The sequence below is a fragment of the Oncorhynchus gorbuscha genome, linkage group LG24, assembly GCF_021184085.1.
Source record: "Oncorhynchus gorbuscha isolate QuinsamMale2020 ecotype Even-year linkage group LG24, OgorEven_v1.0, whole genome shotgun sequence".
In the NCBI taxonomy this organism is placed as follows: domain Eukaryota; kingdom Metazoa; phylum Chordata; class Actinopteri; order Salmoniformes; family Salmonidae; genus Oncorhynchus; species Oncorhynchus gorbuscha.
This window is the reverse complement of record NC_060196.1, coordinates 28,243,674-28,265,844: the sequence shown is the minus strand read 5'-3', so window position 1 is coordinate 28,265,844 and position 22,171 is coordinate 28,243,674. Positions and strand designations below refer to the sequence as shown.

The window sequence follows — 22,171 nt, the reverse complement described above, 5'->3', positions numbered from 1 at the left end:
GGAAAGCAGTGAGTAAGTTTTGTTTGTATGTGTGTTGAGGTTATGCCTTGTAATCCTACCAGAAAATCGGGACTTCCGAATGCAAGGTAAACGCAATTCCATCTATACTGATACCAGACAAATGCATTTTCAATATACTGCAGCTGAATAGGGATGACACCGTCTATGGATTTCACATTACTGGAGGAGCGCACAGCCAGGCCTGGTAGGGCATAGGCCCACCCACTGGGGAGTCAGGCCCAGCCAATCACAGTTTGTTTTTATTTATGAAAGAAAGAAATACTCTTCAGCTGCCCGGGTGGCTGGTCTCAGATGATACCACAGGTGAAGAAGCCAGATGTGGAGGGCAAGCGTGGTTGAGGCCAAATTCTCTAAAATGACGGGGGTGACTTATGGTAGAGAAGTGGACATTCCTGCAGTCCACATACCAATTGCACAATCCCTCAGAACTTCAGACATCTGTGGCATTGTGTTGTGACAAAACTGCACATTTTAGTGCCCTTTTGTCCCCAGCAAAAGGTGCACCTTTGTAATGATCGTGCTTCTTGATATGGGGCACTTGTCGGGTGGATGGATTATCTTGGCAAAGGAGAAATTCTCACTAACAGGGATGTAAACAAATGAGACAAATGAGCTTTTTGTGCGTATGGAACATTTCTGGGATTTTTTATTTCAACTCATGAAACATGGGAACAACATTTTACATTTTTTTTAGTATATAGTCCTCCAGAAAAATGTTGACAAGGACTTACATCACTGTGTATTCGTTCCTCTGTACATACAAAAATGGCCAAACATGTTTTGTTCCATTTTCAATTGCTACTAATTTGTACTGGTTAAAAGTATGATTAAAGAATAAGAAAATAATTGGATAAGTTTTGCGAACCATGTTTAGTCCATCTAAAAGAGACTGGGAAATTATAGCCATCAAAAGTGTCAAATTTTAACATGATCATTTATAATACAGTACTTTACAGCTTTGATTGATCACAAAATATATGACATGAAAGGGTGATAATTATTTGAGTTTAGTTAATCAAGAGGGAAGTATGGTTATTGTTCATATACCACTCTCGCACTCAAAATAAATATATTAGATACATAGTATATATCAGCATATTGACAGATTATTGCTATCAACTGCTGGTTGCAAGTTATATTACACTGTTTGTATATTTTGGAACAATGGCAATTAAGTTGATTCAAATGATGTAGAATAGATGGGCTACCACTGGTGTCACAGGCATCCACAGGTCTTGACCACCATGTTGCGATGCTTCTTTAGGATCACGTTGTTGTTGTCATCGTAGAAGAGTACAGAGATGGGACTGAGCTTGGTGGGTGCGCAGCACGCTTTGGGAACCTCATCCGGCTTCAGAAGGTGAACCTGCCATTGAAAACGGTAAATCAGACTCATTCATACATGCACTTTCATATAGACAATGATAATATCCTGTTATAAAAGAGATATGGGTTATTTAAGCAATAAGGCCTAGGGAAGAGTGGTATATTGGCCATAAACCACAAACCTCTAAGGTGCCTTATTGCTATTAGAACACCTCATTCAAGGGTTTTTCTGTATTTTGACTATATACATTGTACACTACAAAACTATGAAATAACACATCTAGAATCATGTGGTAACCAAAAAAGTGTTATATCAAAACTTATTTTATATTTGAGATTTTTCAAATAGTTGAGATAATGCCAAGAGTGTGCAAAGCTGTCATCAAGGCAAAGGGTGGCTACTTTAAAGAATCTAAAATATATTTTGATTTGTTTACTACCACTTTTTTGGTTACTACATGATTCCATATGTGTTATTTCATTGTTTTGATGTCTTCAATGTAGAAAATAGTAAAAATAAAGAAAACCCCTTGAATGAGTAGGTGTTCTAAAACTTTTGACCAGTAGTGTAGATCCTTCAGTGCTTTCTTCCGTGGGCTGCGGCCCCCCTTGTCTGAATTTGTTCAATATGTCCTCCATAAGACTTTATAGCCTACTGTGGCAAAGACTAGGCTTTCAGGAGTTAAACACAAGAAATCACGTTGTTTGTCTCATTCTACCAACCTAGCTAGTGACATTATAAAACACAATATTGGGTATTTGTATTTTATATTATACCAACGATATAGAAAAGCATCTGGTGGCAAAATAGCCCAAAATATAGTGTGTGCGCCAATAAAATTATGATTTAATTCAAGGTTTACAAATATGCCCTCTCTATAGAACATTCTGTCAGAAAACAATAGTCTAAACCCAATGTCTCTACCATATATGGTTGAAAAGTTACCGACGATTTACTCTTGAGAATTTAACCCCACAACACCAAAAATGGAGCACATACAACCAAGTGCGGTGCAGTCTAAACTAGCAATGGTCACAGCAAATTATCGTTATTATTTCATCAACACTGTCAAGTACAAGTATATTAATGTTATAATATTGTAGAGAACAAGATAATGATGAATTCTATGTCATTTTAATGACATCAGGCAAAGAAAAGGACGTTTGGACATTAATTTTGTAACTCCCTCTTGAATTGACAATTTTTCTCTCAACATTCATCAGAGGCTTTTATCCAAAGCGAGTTACAATAAAACCTGCTGTCGTTTATGTATGGGTGGTGACGGGAATCGAACCCACTACCCTGGCGTTGCAAGCGTCATGCTCTATCAACTGAACTACGAAGGAGAACTTCAACGTCAATAGAACGTTGGTTGACAAGCAATTTTAACGGATTCTAAAAGGAATCATATAATTCCAAACTCATTTCTATGGCAACACATTGTCCATTTTGTAAACAATCATTTTCGAACGTGTGTTGCCAAGATACATCTAACCGACGTTCTATGGAAGGTTTTCTGTGCGAAAACAACAACTTCTGTTTGCTGCTGACAACAAACTGGATTGATTTTTCAGACCTGAGAACAATCGACTGGAAAATGCCTGGGTGCTTTTCAAGACTGGTGGAGAGAATGCGTGGACGTCTGCGGCCTACTGCGTCGACAGGTTCTTCAAACTCATTTGTGGCTTGTTTTTCTTGTCTTTTTCTGTTTTGCAGGGTTCGTGATCGTCGACAGATGGACAGTGACAGCGACTTCGAAGAGGGTATGTGGAGTTTAAAACTCTTTTTTTAAACTTCATTTAACAATCTCATTATAATTTGCGAAATGTTGTGTATTTTTATCGTTCAGACTTGGCAAAAATGCTTGTGCCAGAGATGTTGTAGCTAGCTAGCTTGCTAGCTAACATTCACTTTAGTAACTGTTGCTAAGCGATCGACTTTTGCTACCTAGCTAGCTAGTATTAGCAATCTTGATACGTTTTGTCCTAACAATTAATTATTTTATATTCCAATGTTCCTAATTTTAGAAACAACTGTCCTGGATGAGGTCCAGTTGGATGTGTCATTGGATGTTCCACAGCTGCCAGTCCTTGATGTCCAGAATGCTGCTATCATCCTTGAGGATGTGCCAGATGTGCAGACCATCTTTGAGGTACAATTTTCATAAAGTTTGGGTTTTTATGTTTGAAAAATATCCCAGATATTCAAGTTGTGTCTCTGACATTAAACACATCTCTTGTCTGCTTTCTGCTTTAGGAGGCCAGTGGCAATTGGCAGTTGATTCTGATTAGGTTCAGCCCCCCTGTACTGTGGGCCTGTTGTGATCAGGGTAAGAGACCCCCCCCCCCACACACACACACACACACACAGAGTCACATCACTGTTACAATGTTTACTGTTTCCAACATGAATGTATTGTAATGTGCAGAACAATGCCGGTCCGGTGGTTATAGCTTGGAGAACTTTCCGGTTCATCAGCCCCATCATCACCTACATGCGTGGGGGATCCCAGGTTTATGTCTTTGTAACTTCCCAATCCTACATTGTCAGTCATTTGATCTTGATGGAAATGTGTCACAGCAATTGCTGAAGTGGTTTTGTTGATGTTGTCTTGTTGTTTATCTCAACAGCAGGTGGTGGTGAGGATGCACCACGTGAGTAGGGTGAGAGGCCTGGAGACTCAACTGGTGTGGGCCATCTCCAAGGAGACAGCCAGGCTTAGTCCAGAGGGCATCCCCTACTGTGCCACCAAAGTGCAGTCCATCACTTGGATCCAGGTAAGACGGAAATACTACTGAAATAGTATTAGATGAGGCTTTTCTTCACTTATTCCATTTGGCCTTAACATGTATTCTCTCTCTGTCAGCGTGTGGCTGGCAGGGTGACCCACTATGCGTCTCACCTCCGCCACGAGACGTCTGTGGACGTGACGCTTGGCTGCTACCAGGTAAATAAAAGATTTCCCAAGTATATAGACTAGACATTACTGGGCATTTTTACATTAGATTTGTTGTGTTTTCTAATAGTGTGTGTGCGGTAAACAGGTGTGTTGTGTGTGTTTTGAGCAGCAGACTGATGTCTCAGTGGTGTACACCACTCTCCACATGGGGCTGGACGGGCTTCTCTCCTCTTCAGCGTGGTCGGAGGCTGCCTCCTTCTCTACGCCCACCACTCAGCACTTCACTGACCCAGAGCCTGAGGGCCACAACTGCTATGAGGTCAGACGTTACACACACATACTATTGACTAGGAGCATTAAGATCCTTCCATTGACCGATTGTTATGTCATTGGTCACTGATTTTGAATGCTTGTTTTGTTGTCGTAGGGCTGGGAGGAGGACCCTGCCTGAGGAGAGGGAGGTTCCTCTGCTAAAGTGAGTTCCTCTAAATGTCTGTGTAGTCTGGGCTTGTCAGATGCAGAAGGATAGTGGTCATAATGCTGTTATCCCCCCATTGACTCTAATGGTTGAAATGCTCCATTCCCTCCCTTCCACAGCCTCTACCTAGGATAGGATAAAGTAATCCTTCTCACCCCCCTTAAAATATGTAGATGCACTATTGTAAAGTGGCTGTTCCACTGGACATAAGGTGAATGCACCAATTTGTAAGTCGCCTAGATGCTAAATGGTAATGTAATGTAATGGTCATAATGCTGTTATCCCCCATTGACTCTAATGGTTGAAATGCTCCATTCCCTCCCTTCCACAGCCTCTACCTTACCACCAAGAGAGTGGAGGACATCGCCCTGAGGCTCGTCTCCCTGCGCCAGGCCTTCACTGTGAGTGGACCCACTTTTCTTTTTCTCTCTGTGACTTCTTGTTCTGTCTCCTAGAGGAAGATGTCTCACCCTAACTCTTCCCTAGACCCTGCTTGGTTCCACCCTGAGCAGGAACCATCTGTTTGTGGCGGGAAAGGTCCTCCTGGGCGCACTGGTTCAGGCCAACCACATGGTAACTCACTAACTCATTATTTTTCAAGGGAAAGAGAGCGTCCCTGAGGGGAAATGTGTTCTGTTCACTAAAAGATGCTCTTTTCTTTGTCATAGGACGAGGCCAAGTTCATAAGTACCTACAACGACTTTGTGGACTACCTGAGTGACCCCTCCAAGTGGAATGACATTGAGAGGGAGCTGGCTGAGGCAAAGGTGAGTTCATTAACTCTCAAGTCTCACTGAGTTCTTCCATGTGCATGTCTTTTATACATCACAGTAGCTGATCAATATGAAATCATTCCTATTTTCTCCAAACATGTTTTCTTGTCCTAGATCCATCATGTGAACATGATAGATGTCCTCTTTGAGCTGGTGCTGTTTGGGATGATGACAGCTCAGAAGTCCCTGATGGTGGTAAGTAGCATCTCACTGGTACATGTTTTGATATCTGTCTATTAGCAGTTTCGCTTAAATTCCTCTTCTCTTCTATTCTCTCCTCCTTTGTTTCCTTTAGCATCCTGGTGGGTTCGTGGAGCGTCTGTACGCTCTCCTGTACTCCTTCCTGCCCACTGCTGCCAACATGGAGCCAGAGGCTGACAGATACCTGCTGCAGCTCAGTGTAAGAGTCTAGGTTACTTCCTGTTTACTTCCATATTCTTAGTGTACTTCCTATTCACTTCCTTATTCATGGTTTACAGGGTTTCAATGCCATTTTAGGGGAGTATTTCTGATTGTCTCTCTCCTCTTGATAAGCTAGTAACTCAGAGCCATTTTATATGTGTTGTGTGGTGTTCTCTTCAGGGCGGGCTGATGGCTCTGCTAGATGACATGTTTGGCCAGCAGCTGGCCTGGTACTTTAACCCAGAGTCTCTGGTCACTGAGCTCTCCAGCCTCCTGGAGTACCACTTGGAGAACCTCATGGCCAGCATGTAGTCCTACTGCAGGGACCATACTCCTTTCTCCTTCTCTCTCTCTTTTGAAGGAATTGAAGTGCTTTGTTGAACCCTGATTAGTTTTTAACACACATTAATTGAATGTATTCTCTTGTTTTCTCTCCCCACAGGATTTTTGTGACACTTTGCCACCCAACAGGGATCTAGACACCAATGCACTACATTACTTTGCACTGATTTTTACATTTTTAAATAAAATAAGTTGTAGTTCAAAAACATTTTGGTTTCCGTCTTTTCATTTATTTGATTTTATGACCATTTCCTTTTCCTATAGTTATAATGCTAATATTAGATAATTACATGAACAATGATGCTTTATTATTTGAATATGGAAATAAAAACAATGTTTTGTTGATTTACAGATACTACAGGCCCACACTTTATATGGTTTTGTACTGTGGTTTGTGATACTGTACTATTTAAAAACATGTAGGACTACATACACTGAGTGCACAAAACATTAGGAACATCTTCCTAATATTGAGTTGCACACCCTTTTTCCCTGAGAACAGCCTCAATTCGTCGGGGCATGGACTCTACAAGCTGCCCTAAGCGTTCCACAAGGATGCTGGCCCATGTCGTGTCAAGTTGTCTGGATGTCCTTTGGGTGGTGGACTATTCTTGACACACATGGGAAACTGTTGAGCATGAAAAAAACAGCAGTGTTGCAGTTCTTGACACACTTAACCTGGTGCGCCTGGCACCTACTACCATACCCCGTTCAAAGGCAGTTAAATCTTTTGTCTTGCCGATTCACCCTCTGAATGACACACACAATCCATGTCTCAATTCTCTCAAGGTTTTAAAATCTTCTTTAACTCCCCTTCGTCTACACTGATTGAAGCGGATTCAACAAGTGACATCAATAAGGGATCATAGCTTTCACTTGGACAGTCTACGTCATGGAAAGAGCAGGTGTCCTCAATGTTTTGTATTATCAGTGTGTGTAGTAACCTGGTACAGTATAAAGTATACCACTAGAGGGGACAATTGCTTCAGTTGAATGTTATTTCTCACTATCCCTACTCTACATTAACAGTCTGCCATTGTCGACTCCGGTAACTTGGGTATCTTAGTCTTTTTTATATTTGCCATTAATGTCTGAACCATTTACCATCTTTCCCACTGAAACCAGTAATGTTTATGTTCATGTGAGAGAGGGTGTAGTAGTTTATACTGACCACTAGTTGGATCATAGCGTGGTTGGTGGCGTTCATGCAGGAACCCAGAGGGTAAAGGCATTCTCCATCACAGTAGAAGGCAGAGTAACCCGTAGGAGCCAATACCCAGTCCTAATGGAGAGAAATACCATAGAAATCAAATGACAAGATTAGATGAATGACGAGAATACTCTTTCTATGAGAAATACATGATAAAGAATGCAAAGAACATACTCTACCATGCACATCCTACACATGCCTTGCTTCCCTAAAAATACTGTGTGTTACAGCAAATAAGGTGGTACAATGTTAGCTCCTGATGATCTATTCAGTACAATGAGTAGTTAAGAGAGATAGAATCTCACCTTCCAGCCTAGATCACTGAAGCTCACATATAATTCATGTCTCTTACAAGCCTGACGCCCACTGTTGACATGGCTGTGATCTGAAAGGGACCAAAAAGTATGTTATGAACCAGGAAAGACTAATGTACACTTTGGATGAATTGGATTTCAAATTAAATGTAAACGCTACTTAAGTAATTTTATAATTGAGATGAACTATCCCTTTAAACTGTGTATAAAACAAGTTTAACTAGAAGACGAAAAACCAGTGTTGTCCCCTGACCTTGTAGGACCTCACCATGTATACTTGGCAAGGGCAGGTCGTATTTGGGCTTCTTCTTATGGGGGTTGGGTTTCACGGCCCGCGGGGGGCGACAGGGGGCCTGGCTGGCCCTGAAAAAGGTCACCATGAAGGGCTGTTTGGAGCGGGGGCCCCTACGACCCACCAAGCCTACCCACCCAGCTGACAGGGACCGGTCTGAGAGAGAAAAAGAACAATCTTGAGGTAAACCAAAACAGCACATCTCCATTTCTATTTATTTACTGAACAATTACAGACACTATATGACATTACAGTGTTACAGCGTTGTATTCTAAGTGAACTTCCCTCCTTATTCAAAGGCATAATAATCAAGAAATCCACTTTGTGGGAAATAGCCTCCACATCAGCAGAGCATTTCCTGACCCTGAAGATAGTATTAACTCTATGAAGCTCACCCTCCTCTGTCTCCACGTAGAGCCGGATGCCCAGGTTACTTCGGGGGTGCAGGAGCCATCGGTTGCTGGCCGAGGTCACGTCAAAAGCCAGCCAGCCCTCCTGCCCCGCTGGCACCGACTGCATGTCCAGCAGCACCAGCTCTGGTTCTCTGAGGAACGTCGAGGAGTAGCATGAGATGACAAATTCGGGAGAGATACGCAAAACACGTTGCTCAGACACAAGAGGTATGTGGCATGGACTACAGTCAATCACGGATTACAAAAAGAAAACCAGCCCCGTCACGGACCAGGATGTCTTGCTCCCAGGCAGACTAAATCATTTTTTTGCCCGCTTTGAGGACAATACAGTGCCACTGACACGGCCCGCAACCAAAACATGCGGACTCTCCTTCACTGCAGCCGAGGTGAGTAAAACATTTAAACGTGTTAACCCTCGCAAGGCTGCAGGTCCAGACAGCATCCCCAACCGCGCCCTCAGAGCATGTGCAGACCAGCTGGTCGGTGTGTTTACAGACATATTCAATCAATCCTTATCCCAGTCTGCTGTTCCCACATGCTTCAAGAGGGCCACCATTGTTCCTGTTCCCAAGAAATCTAAGGTAACTGAGCTAAACGACTACCGCCCCGTAGCACTCACTTCCGTCATCGTGAAGTTCTTTGAGAGACTAGTCAAGGACCATATCACCTCCACCCTACCTGACACCCTAGACCCACTCCAATTTGCTTACGGCCCAAATAGGTCCACAGACGATGCAATCTCAACCACACTGCACTCTGCCCAAACCCATCTGGACAAGAGGAATACCTATGTGAGAATGCTGTTCATCGACTACAGCTCAGCATTTAACACCATAGTACCCTCCAAACTCGTCATCAAACCCTGGGTCTCGACTCCGCCCTGTGCAACTGGGTACTGGACTTCCTGACGGGCCGCCCCCAAGTGGTGAGGGTAGGCAACAACATCTCCACCCCGATGATCCTCAACACTGGGGCCCCACAAGGGTGTGTTCTGAGCCCTCTCCTGTACTCCCTGTTCACCCACGACTCCGTGGCCACGCACACCTCCAACTCAATCATCAAGTTTGCGGACGACACAACAGTGGTAGGTTTGATTACCAACAACGACGAGACAGCCTACAGGGAGGAGGTGAGGGCCCTCAGAGTGTGGTGTCAGGAAAATAACCTCACACTCAACGTCAACAAAACTAAGTAGATGATTGTGGACTTCAGGAAACAGCAGAGGGAACACCCCCCTATCCACATCAATGGAACAGTAGTGGAGAGGGTAGTAAGTTTTAAGTTCCTCGGCGTACACATCACAGACACACTGAATTGGTCCACCCACACAGACAGCATCGTGAAGAAGGCGCAGCAGCGCCTCTTCAACCTCAGGAGGCTGAAGAAATTCGGCTTGTCACCAAAAGCACACAAACTTCTACAGATGCACAATCGAGAGCATCCTGTCGGGCTGTATCACTGCCTGGTACGGCAACTGCTCCGCTCACAACCGTAAGGCTCTCCAGAGGGTAGTGAGGTCTGCACAACGCATCACCGGGGGCAAACTACCTGCCCTCCAGGACACCTACACCACCCGATGTCACAGGCCATAAAGATCATCAAGGACAACAACCACCGAGCCACTGCCTGTTCACCCCGCTATCATCCAGAAGGCGAGGTCAGTACAGGTGCATCAAAGCTGGGACTGAGATACTGAAAAACTCAAGGCCATCTCAAGGCCATCAGACTGTTAAACAGCCACCACTAACATTGAGTGGCTGCTGCCAACACACTGACTCAACTCCAGCCAATGGGAATTGATGTAAAATATATCACTAGCCACTTTAAACAATGCTACTTAATATAATGTTTACATACCCTACATTATTCATCTCATATGTATACGTATATACTGTACTCTATATCATCTACTGCATCTTTATGTAATACATGTATCACTAGCCACTTTAAACTATGCCACTTTGTTTACATACTCATCTCATTGGTGTATACTGTACTCGATACCATCTACTGTATCTTGCCTATGCCGCTCTGTACCATCACTCATTCATATATCTTTATGTACATATTCTTTATCCCTTTACACTTGTGTCTATAAGGTAGTAGTTTTGGAATTGTTAGTTAGATTACTCGTTGGTTATTACTGCATTGTCGGAACTAGAAGCACAAGCATTTCGCTACACTCGCATTAACATCTGCTAACCATGTGTATGTGACAAATCAATTTGATTTGATGCGATTTGCAGTAGAGCGAGACAGCCACTGAGCTTCAGCTCTCGAGAACCAGGTTTGTACAAGGCGTCCTCACAAGCCACAACGTGGCCAATGAGTTATTCCGCAAGGAGTTCTGTGAAGCCAGGGTGAAGAGCAAAACAAATTCGACATTGCATTTTGCCAAAGCAACAAACAAAAAACATCTGGAACGATAAGCCAAACCATGGTGTATGGAGTGAAGGGAGAGCATGTCAAGAGAGTGAGGGGAATCATAAAGAAAATGCACCCTTTCATCCTTTTCAATGCAAAAAACCCAAAGTTGATCATTTAAATGTGTCAAAGAGAGAGAGAGAGAGAGAGTTAAATAACCAGGTGATCTAATGGCAGAAACCTGTGTTTGTTCTCCCGTTGGATCTCGTAGACGGAGATGTGCAGGCTGCGGTTGGCCCTCTGGCCCATGGTCAGGGTCTTATAAATGCGAAACTCTGCAGCTGTGACCGTTTCCCCCTGGGGGAGGGGCGTCAGGTCAAAACGGAACTCCTTCCAGTACGGCCGCGGCTGCAGCAGGTCACGCTCTTGCTCCACTGAGAGAGAAGAGGAGAGAGGGAGGTCGATGTAACGCCAAAGACATTTCCCCCCCCCCGCATTTAAACAGCGCAACGCCTCATTCACCCGTGCTCACATCTACTCTACACATTACTTCTACTCCCCGAAAAGACCAAGACAAAAGGGAGATATACTCATTGTACGACACATAGTGTATGAGAAAGACATTCCCACGTGACACAAGAAGGAGGGAGAAGGAGGGGGACGAAAGAGCAATTCGTGGAGCAATCAATCTAACATGAAAGTGGTGAATGAGAAGACGAGGCAGAGAGAAGAGCAACAGAAGTGGGAAGGTGTAGAGGGAGACGGGAGGATGAGTGACTGAGTCAATGGAAATTAGGGGGAAAGAGCAGAGCAGACATGTGGAGAGAGGAGTGCAGGCGATGCCCAGTGAAGGGGGAAAGTATAGTGATAATGTAGAGAGGGGAGAGAGAGGCGACAGGGAAAGACTGAGAACGATAAGGGAAGGACACACACGCTAGTCTCTCGCCACAGACGCAGTGTCCCAAGCAAGACGACACACACGCACCCCCACACTCTCTCGGGAGCCCAGCAGAGCACATTAACAACCACGGTCGGGGCCCTGTAGTGTGCTGTAATTAGACTCACTAAGGGCCTTCAACCGCAGCAGCTGCTCAACATACACACCACTAACTACAGGTTGGGGAGTATTTTTAGAGCGGTCCTCTGCTGTTTCTCCATTTTGTGTGTGTGTGTGTGTGTGTGTGTGTATATATCAGTGGGGCCTGTAATTCCTTACAGCTGTGTCCCCTACGCACTGTCTTGAGCACGTTGCACGGCCTTGACTGGGTCGGCCTTGACTGGGTCGGATTGATAGGGTGTGTGTGTGATGGGTGTATTTTTGATTCCAACTGACAGGGGCTATAAATGAGAATCTGTCTAGATTGGTTAGATGGCCTTAAAATGGTGGTTCAATGCGACACACCAGACATTGTCAAAATAAGATCTAGTGAAACATTAGCTGAAATGCGTAATTACGTTTAAAAAATACATATTTTTGTGTAATGTATGACACAGCAATAGACACGTATGTCCAAATACTGTAGAAAAACAAAGAAAAACTAGCATATCAAGTGTCGACGCAATGCAAAATGTGAAGAGAAATAACATGGAATCATGTTTTCCCACGGCAACAAGGTTATCCATCTTATTCCAGAGATTAGCGGAAGGAAATGACTGGGAAAAGGATGTTTAATTTGTAATGCTGTGTCAGATAAGCATCTGTAGGTCTACTGTCTGGGCTGGTGCAACACAGGAAAAGTCTCTCTTGTGATAACAAGACTGTCCCTGAGAGGTGAACTGGTTCACCACTACATAACGTTGCCAGGTTGGCCTCGTTTCTCATTGAACAATCCAACAATATGTCCTTTATTCAGTTACTGGGTTCTTTTGCAAGACATGTAAAAGGATCACAGGAGAAGTTCTTGGCCAGATCGGGCCGTGGGGCTTCTATTTGGAAATCCCTGTTGGGAGGCCATTGGCTGAACAAACAACAACTCCCAACTAATTGGATAACGAGTCAATAACAATAGCCAATTAAAACCCAGGAATTAAAAAAAAAACCTGCAGGTGTATCAACGGTCAGTAACTCACCCAGGTTGACGAAGCTCATGACCGTATCGGCCTCGCTAACCACTGTCCCCAGCGGCGCCGTGTACGTGTTGAGCGTGGGCAGGGCAGCATGGCTGACGTGGCCCGTCAACCCATCCGCACCGCCGAACCCCAGACCCCCTACCCAATTCCCCATTCCGTTTCCCTCATCCCCCTTGGCCGACACAGCGTGGTACAGGTCCAGCATGAAGAGGGGGGCTGAGGAGGGCGGTCGGAGGGGAGGATGGGGTCTGGGCCGACCCGGTAGACCCAGGATGGACAGGATCTCCCTCTGCATCTCCTTCTTCTCTCGGCTGCTGAGGCGGCGGAAGCTGGAGTGGACGACTCCCTGGGCCTGGTGGCCCCAGAGGCAGAGCAGCAAGGGGGCGAGGAGGAGGGCCACAGGGAAGAGCGGGAGTTGGAGAAGGCGCCGGTAGGTGTACTTGCTGCTGTTGTCATGGATGCGTCTTCTTCCTGAACACGGACAGGCGTGGGTATCGACGCACGTTCTGAAGCCATCCGGTCTGTCCAAGCTCTGTGTGGTCTGAGGCAGATCTTCCAAGGTGTCCGTTGCCATAGTGGAAGAAGCTCTACCCGGCTGTTTTCCTATTCTCTCTATGTGTAACCAACAAGTCTTTGGTTGGGTTCTTCTATGTTCTTTTGGCCTTCGGTCCACAAGAGAGCAAGTAATATTCTGCAACGCACACCACAGAGGAGCTGTTAACTGTGTCTCAAACCATTTGCATGTCCCCTGTCTGTGTACGCCAAACTGCTTGTCTTGCACGTATCCGTCACTGACAAATGCACCTCTGTGATTTGTGACGAGTTGTGTTTAGATCAACGGTGGACACTAAAGAGATGTTTACTCCTTTAGTTCCCTCTGTTTATCGGCCATCTCCTCCCTTCCTCTACTCCTTTAAATCTCTCCGCTTGTCTTTTCTCTTCTACCCCAACACGACTCTACTCATGTGATACACAACAGACAATAAAATGAAAGCAAGGGTAAGATGACAACTTTTTTTTATGTGTTTTGATGATAACAATCTCTTTGAAAATCTCTCCCTTTGGAGAAGTACATTTGATGGAGTTTGAAAGTGGATAAGTCAAAGGGCAGGTGCTACCAAGATTGGTGGTCAATCAAATTTGAGAGAATCAAATGATCAGACCCGTTTCCAGTCTAATTGGTCTTCAGAAGAAGAAGGAAAAAAACACCACACCTGTCGCGCCTCTATGTTGGCTGGCAACAACCAGATCCCACGCAAGGAACAAGGAGTCAAATCCTCAGTGGGAAAAATGATCTGTCGTCCACCTCTCTTGATCTATAGTTCTTTAATCCACAATTCTGGGGAACTTTTTAGTCATTAAAGATCCTTTGTTTGTTACGTCCACTTGCGTCTTTAACTCCAGATGTTTCCAGATGTCTTCCTCAACCTTTATGTAGCTTCTATTTAAAATCCTTGGTGCGTTCAGTATTTAAACAAAAAATATATATTTGATTAGTCGTTTATTCCTCGCTATTGTATTATTCTTTTGGATTCCTCCAAGCCACCGGTTTCAAGTGGAGAACAATGCCAGTATGTTTGCCAGCGTACTGTAGTGTGCCCTCTGAGAGTTTACCTCATGTAAGGGTGCTTCGACACTGGTTGAGTTGTCCATCACCAAGAGGGAGTGTCCTAAAACAGCCTCCTCCCTCTCCCCACATCCTCTCCCAACTCTCATCCCGATCCCTCCCTTTGGGCTTTTTAAAATCTCCCTCCCTTTTATCTTTTAGTCTTCTCATGACCACTTCCTTTCATGGGAAACCACTTTGGAATCCGAGTCAGTTTGGTGAAAAATACATACACCGAATATATTTATACATGTTTTGAGATTAAGGAAAATATATTTATCTATACAGAACACATGGATTAGCAAACCTACCGTATCTTTAAACCCAGTACTAACAGCATAAATGGAGACTGCTGTAGCTTAAGGTGTACTGACAAAACGTGTACCCTATAAAATTGTTTTCGGTATTTATACGTTTTAATTTCCTGTTAAACAGATTGCGAGTTGCCTTTTCCTCCTTCCAGTTTGACTGCAATCCTGTGTGTGGGATAGAAAGGGATTTGAGGGGAGAAATGACACGGGCTCAAATATAGTAGTGAGGGTCAGTTCAATGCCAGTTTGTGTTTGTTTGACATCAAAAGCACCCTGGGACTTGCGGCCACTTTGAACAGCAGAAATACACACAGACCAAACCAAACAGCATCTCTTCTAAGGCCAGGGAGTCAGAAGTGCCAGGAATGAGTATTTTCTGTGGTATTTTTGTTTTTGTTTCTCCAGTGTTGAGGGATTTTAGGGCCGGAGAGAGGAATGACGGATGGAGAGGGAACGGTGAGAGAAGGATGGTGAGTCCGTCAGTCTGTTGTCGGAGCAAGGATAGGTGGTGAGGACAGATGGGGATGGTGGGAGAGGATGTGAGTGGGTTCAGATAGTTCCATGTAAACACAGACACACAGCTGCACAGAGAAGACTATAAAAGAGCAAACCCCATCTGCCAAATAAACCCAAGGTGATTTTCATTTTCTCGCTCTAACGGAGAGGACGTAATAGCTCCATCTCCTCCCCTAACACACACAAACCAAGTCGTATACTTAGCTACCGTGGAAGCAGGGAATGAGATGGACCTCAGCGACATTTCCCCACAATATACTGTAGAATAGAAAGCGCCAGAGAAACACACCCATCCATGACCACAGAGACGTCCCTCCCTCTGTTGAAGATCCTACTACAGGGCGTGTTCTTATCTCTGGAGACACTAATTGTACCCCAACCCTAATTACCAAGCCATTTCCGGTGTGCAGAGACTGTGGTCTACCGACTCAAGGACACACACAATTTCCCCCCAAATGAAATTAAAATTAAAAACGACAAAATATCTCTTTTTTTTACTGCAAGCATATTTTTTAATACAAAATGAGAACAAAAAGGTTTATAATCTTATATTTTGTATTTTACACAATTGACTTCTAACCGCCCCCCCTCCATATTTTCTCTTCATCACACTGAATAACACCAAAAGGTGAGTTCTCTCCTGCGCCCGGATCCCCAAAAGAGACAATAAATAAATAAAAATCACCTTAAGATGTCACTTGCGTTCATTAGGTTTTCATATACTTCAGCTCTCACATCAACAAACAGGGAAAAGCACATTTGCAGCCATCAAAGACACGACAATTCAAACGCCTATAAGGCGGGACACTAGGGGTTCTCTCATTGGCCCCTTCAGCTCCCTTTCATTCATATTCATAGTTTTTTTTTTGCCAACACAATAAGGGCAACCCCCTTTGGTCATGTTCTGGGAGTTGTAGTCATTAGCAAAAAAAAAAAAAAAAAAAAGGCTTCCTGGTTGAGTAATGTTATGAAGAAGTGGAAACATACAACGTTGAAGAGAGGAGCGGACATTTTCCTTGGTACAAAATATCATGACTTCATTCATCTTAATACTAATCATTCTCCAAGGTGATATGATACAGAACTGAAAAATAAATACAACTGTTTTCTTAAGCTAGAAAAGCAACAAACAAAAAAATACAACAGGATTATAAATGAACCAGAATGAAAGAAAGACATTCACAAATCTAATCTTTGCACACAGCGATGCACGCGGAGGACCTCTGACTTCTGTACCGCGTGACGACCACACGCGTATACACAAACATTTATGCCTGCTGCTCTGGGGGTTCCCAGCGGCAACGGAGGGGAGAGGGGCGAAGTGGAATTACAGCGATACAGACTGTCAGTGTGCGCCGGTTTTCAATCTCTAATCTGGAATAAGCCTAGTTTCAATTGTGTTAAATTGTGCATGTCCTTTACAAGCCACTTCATTGTTAGACATTTTGTCACGTTTTTGCTGTTAGTGGGGTCCCGGCCAAGAAGTCATCTTTGAATTTGAGTGTTAGCTTCAGACTAATGGGGCCATATGACAAACCCTCCATTCCATCAAACACACACTCGCACCGACCGACACACTGATTGTTGCAGTGGTTTGTGAGGACATTGCAGTGTGTATGCGTGTTTCCCACCACGTCCACGGTCTCCTAGGCTTGAGGTTTAGGTAGTTGTCAAGAGTGGGGCAGCCCACACACTGAACATAAATCCACGCTAGTCCGGTTGTTCCCGACCCACAGACATGAAGTGAAATTCCTCTTCACTTCCCAGTCCAGGAGAGTAAAAAACAAGATGGCAGTCATTGGATATTTTCTGTTTAACTCCCGGTGAGAAACAATTTCCACAATCCAGTACTTCGGAATGCCATTCTCCAGCAAGTTCTGAGTCATTTCATCACTACCCTCAATGTGTGTGTGCGTATTTCAGTTGTGTGTGTGTGTCAGTGTGTACATGCACAAAGTAGTTACAAGGCTCTACCTAACGCTCTGTGGAACTCAGATTAGGTAAAAGTAAGGACAGAAATGTGCAACACAAATAAGGCAGCATCATGTTGGTTGGTTCAAAGTGCTGTGGCTTTCTCTGAAACAGTCTTAGCACAATCCCGTTACGAGAGAGAGAGCGCACAGGAGACTGGAAGGCAAACTGGGATCTGGGTTTTAAAGGGGGAAGTTCTGGCCTGTTTCACCCCAGTCTAAGTGCACGAACCCGGGCCTCGATGCCCCCCAGTGAGTGTGTGTACGAAAGTGGGGAAAAAAAGAGAAAGATATTTCTCCCCCCATCTATCCCCCTCTCTACCTGCCTTCCATACAGTAGTCTTGGTGCATGAATCCCATGCAAGCCCTATGGATGGATGTTTGGATCAAATGTGACACCCAATATGGCCGCCAGTAGTCTGTCCACTATAGAGCATCTCTATGAAATGGAAGACGGTCCGTTCTACCAGATCTAATTGTATAGTTTTGACATCTTCCTCTCCATTTCATCCTGGCTGGTGTTTGGGGGGGCTGGGGTAGCCCGTGGAGTAAAAACCAGCTCTATAGTTAGATGTATGACGGTTTTTTACACGTCTCCTTCACTACTTCTTCCCAGAAGCGGGTGTCTTGGGGCTTGGGGTCTTCTTGGAGATGGTAGGGATCTTGGAGGGCTTGGCTGCTCCTGGTCGCCGGGGGGTGTCCGAGGTGTCCGAGCAGGCCGAGCGCGTCTCCAGGAGCTCCGAGGCATCCGAAGCGTCGCTGCCCCGCCGGCTGCTGGCCCTGCTGCCCGCTCTGCTGCCCGCCCGGCTGGCAGCACCACTGGCTCCCGATGGGGTACGCCTGGGGTCTGAGAGGAGAGGAGGAGAGAGGGAGAAAGGAGGAGGGGGTAGGTAATGAGAGATGGAACGTGAATAGATTTAAAAAATATATATACGTTTAGTCTCGTTTTCATTACGGGAATCACATGTTCCAAGACAACACAAATAGAGAAGTGAAAATGGGAATCAAATCCGCTATCAAAAAATCAGAGGACTTGGTTCTTACCGGTGCGTCCAGGTTTAGTAGAAGTGGGTGTAGCTCCTCCATTCTCTCCAGTCAGAGACCCTCGGCTGGAGTGGAAGGTGGGCCTCTTCAGCTTGGACCCCGATACTGCCCCCTATAGACAGACACAGGGAATGTCAGACAGTGGCAAACGGTGCTACTGAATACATTAAAGCAGCGTTTCTTAATCCTGGTCCCGAGGACCAAAAAGGGGGTGCACATTTTTGTTTTTGCCTCAGCACTACACACCTGCTCGGACAAAAACCAAACTGAGCCTTCAGGTGCCCGGGACCAGGATTAAGAAACAGCTGTTTTTACATCAATATCAAATGATTTCTGGGTAACAATTAAATACCTTCCTGTGATTGTTGTCAATTAATATGGTTAAAAGTAAACAAAAATAGCTTCTTAGCAAAGAGCAATTTCTTAAGCAGGAATTTTGCTAGGAGTGGTTTGAGTGGGGAGGGAAAACTGAAAATCAGCTGCTGGTGGCAGAGAATTCTTTCTCATTGGTCCATTAACTCTTTTGCCGCATGGAAGGTCAAAACAGACGGACATTTCAGACAACCTTTTCAAACAGCTCTTACACTAAAAGGCCAGTATCATCCTTTTCACAATTTTAACGATTTCCAACTCAGTGTGGGAAAAAATGATGATTATATATATATAGAAATATAATAGGAAATAAAATGTTTGACTGGATTGGCCCTTTAAAAAGGTAGACTCCACAATATGACATCATCGTACACGACGGGACGACGTCAGCCAAACAGAGTACGAGTCTGCAAAGGCTGTCACACATTTGGCTCTTCCCAATTCGAGTCTTGAGGCATGCCGACATTGGGAAGTCAATAGTGGATTTGAATTTTCCGTTGTTGTTGACGCTTGGAGCCAGGATGTTGTCCCGATGCGTAATGATGATGTCATATTGCTGCGTCGACCTTTAACTAAAGGAGCAGGTACTACTTTCAAGCATCATCCCCATACTAGCATAATACAGCAGACACGCCATTTGAAAAATGACCAACAAGACGGCCAAACTAAATCCCTAGAACTACTAGATGGAGTTCGCTAATAATTATACAATTTCTCACTACTTGCTCTTTAAAAGGATGTCACTTGGAATCTCTATTGACCTAATGCCAGTCGCTTCTTGCCGGGGGCCTAAAATATTGGCCTATTCAGCAAGAAACGGTGAAACAAGATATAACGCAAATATATTCAGTCTTAAAGCTGAATTTTAATGTCACTTCTTTGCGATCTTCATGGTCCCATTGCACAGTGTGCACTTATGCAGGGTGTATATGGCCACCCCCGTAAGTGAGTGACAGTGTGTGTGAGTTGGTGCATTATTAGTTCGCTGGGGCTTGGGACGGGTGGCGGGAGGGGTCAGTTTGTTACCTCGTGCCCAGGGGTGGTGTGGTCGTGGTCTGGGCAGGACTGGCACTTGGTTGGCGTTGGCGTTTTACTGTGTGCCAGCCAGGGCTTGGCATAGCCACGCGAGTTTGAGGACTGGGATAACCAAAGGGAAGGAGGGAGGGAAGGAGGGAGGCAGCCAAGGAGAATTAAAAGGAGGAGAAGCAAGGAGAGGAGCAGGAACGTCAAGGAAAGGGAAATGGGGAAAGGGAGGAAGGGGAAGGAGGGAGGCAGGTAGTGTAGCGCAGTGTGTTTTTGGTGCGACAGCGGAAGGATTTACAAAACACAGAACGAAAAACAGTACATTTTCCAAGCGAGGTTAGCAGGAGGTGGTTTGAAGGGATTTAGGAGACAAAAGAAAGACAAAGCAGAACCAGAAATAAAAATGTCACAGTTAAAGACGTGGTGATTGCAGTTGACATGTAGAAACAGGACCATCCAACATAGACAGACAAAGACACACACACACACACACACACACACGCGCGCGATACAAAAATCACACAATAAACAGACTACACAACTAACGATCAGTGACAACAATACAGATAATTCTGGGTATTCTGGGTAATATGGCTTCATTCTTTGTCCTCCAAGACTGACTGAATGTCTCCTTTAGACTCTGTTCCTTCCTCATTTTATGCACCTTGGTTGGACTGCACCACTAGGTAGCGATGACCATATACTTTTCCATTTTGACTGAGGCTACAGTAACCTGACCGATTGAATATATGACCAGTAGTGCTACACTAAGTAATACAAAAGCATCATTGTCTAGGGTTTAGGAGTCAGGGGTAGACGTGAGAAAGGCCAGAGTGGTGTGTTACATTGAACTGAGCAGTGGAGGTTTCTCAGAGGAGGACCATCCTCCTCAGTGAATTTCCTAAAAATATATATTTTTTAACCATTTAAAAAGTCGTCCTTTTTAGATTAATATATTTTGTATAGTTTTCTGTCACAAAACAATTGGTTAAAATACACTGTTTTGCAACTAATGTCTACAGTAGCATCAGCAGCACTCTGTAGGGTAGCTTCTGTCCTCCTCTGGGTACATTGACTTCAATACAAAACCTAGGAGGCTCTTGGTTCACACCCCCTTCCATAGACTTATACTGTAATTATGACAATTATGTCCTCCAACCTATCAGAGCTCTTGCAGCATGAACTGACATGTTGTCCACCCAATCAAAGGATCAGAGAATGAATCTAGTACTGAAAGCATAAGACAGCTAGCTAGCACTGCAGTGCATAAAATGTGGTGAGAAGTTGACTCAAAGAGAGAGAAAGACAATAGTTGAAGAGTTTAACAAAAACAAAATCCAAAATGAAGCAGAGGCATGAAACTCTCATTTGCAACTGCTGGTCTAATGATTACACCCTAGATCAGCTAGATGCAGGTCATGTGTCACTATCTGTCATACAAAGTTCTCTCGAACTGTGTGTACCTTCATTCATAGTAGTACCTTAAACCGATCGTTGTTACACTGAACTGGGTGAATGGAATATGAATGGAATATGAATGACAGTCATCCAATATGCTGTAATAGAAATAAGGCCAAGCTCATGAAAAAAATATATATATATTTTTTTTTGGCTTCCCTCATCTTAAATGGCACTGACCGCCACTGGCACTGAGATCATCAAAACTCAAATTGGATATCACAAAATTGGGGAGAAAAGGGGGGTAAAATACCAAAAATTCAACAAAACAATTTGTGACATGAACAACGTGACATTGATTGACTGCAGTTTGTGAACATGTATTGTAGTATTGTTATGTATGTGTGTAGTGTACTCTTGCAGTTTCCATTTTAGTCTTTGTTTGCATTAGGAATACTTAGAGAGAAACCGTGTCCACTTTGCTTTTCCACAGCAATTAAAGTAGATTGTGTAATTGCTCAGCCTACATTAAAAGACACTACCGATCTTCGCGACAGACTTCTACTGTACCTAACATGGTAACCAACATATGATGTTAAGAGAAGCATGGAGATCTCTCTTTAAGGGCTATCACCTCGCTCCCATAGAACATAATACCATATTGAGTCAATCATGAGTACACCGGTTCGGTCAAGTTTTCATGGTCTGGGGAGCTTTTCCCATTCTAGTAATTGTATTTCTACGGGGAAGAAGGGGTTTGGGGGCACTTACTCTGGAGGAGGCGGTAGGGGTAGCGGGAGTGGAAGGCAGGGAGGCGCAGCTATGTGCGCTGTGTGAGGCTGAGGAGGAGGAGCGGGTGGGCGAGGCTGTGCGGGAGCCGGGTTTGGAGCGCCGGCCACGGGAACGGAACGCTGCCAGGCCCTGGGAAGCCCCCTCCGGTAGGATGAACTTCTCACGCAGCTCCAGGTTGGTACGGCCTCGGGCTGGAGTGAGGGAGGAAGGGAAGAAGGAGAGCGAGATAGAGAA

At 44.5% G+C, this 22,171-nt stretch overlaps 2 protein-coding genes across 3 annotated transcripts in view; both read right to left on the bottom strand.

Moving 5' to 3' along the window:
- Positions 1-646: 646 nt before the first annotated feature.
- Positions 647-14,561, bottom strand: LOC124013270 (bone morphogenetic protein 8B-like). Of its 2 annotated transcripts, none has more exons than XM_046327529.1 (7): positions 12,906-14,561; positions 11,077-11,269; positions 8,454-8,602; positions 8,020-8,214; positions 7,758-7,837; positions 7,414-7,524; positions 647-1,387 (listed from the first exon to the last, which is right to left on the bottom strand). In XM_046327529.1, exons 1-7 carry the CDS (start codon positions 13,477-13,479, stop codon positions 1,238-1,240), a joined length of 1,452 nt encoding a protein of 483 aa, XP_046183485.1. In that variant the 5' UTR covers positions 13,480-14,561; the 3' UTR covers positions 647-1,237. The 2 variants fall into 2 exon arrangements, with proteins under 2 accessions (XP_046183485.1, XP_046183486.1); XM_046327530.1 differs by having other exon boundaries at positions 8,035-8,214.
- Positions 14,562-15,826: 1,265 nt separating this feature from the next.
- Positions 15,827-22,171, bottom strand: part of LOC124013140 (microtubule-actin cross-linking factor 1-like) — a 308,472-nt gene continuing 302,127 nt past the window's right edge. The window contains 4 exon segments of the mRNA XM_046327332.1: positions 15,827-18,155; positions 18,353-18,464; positions 19,751-19,861; positions 21,917-22,128. Of these exon segments, the coding sequence (XP_046183288.1) occupies positions 17,911-18,155; positions 18,353-18,464; positions 19,751-19,861; positions 21,917-22,128 (680 nt within the window). The 3' untranslated portion in view covers positions 15,827-17,910.

What these genes read in the sequence shown, in the direction of transcription:
- LOC124013270 (XM_046327529.1), bottom strand. Translation starts at nt 13,479, where the DNA reads ATGGCAACGGACACCTTGGAAGATCTGCCTCAGACCACACAGAGCTTG. An exon ending in ACATGGTGAGGTCCTACAAG is followed by an intron (nt 7,838 to 8,019) that starts GTCAGGGGACAA and finishes GGTCCCTTTCAG; the next exon opens with ATCACAGCCATGTCAACAGT. An exon ending in TCAGTGATCTAGGCTGGAAG is followed by an intron (nt 7,525 to 7,757) that starts GTGAGATTCTAT and finishes TCTCTCCATTAG; the next exon opens with GACTGGGTATTGGCTCCTAC.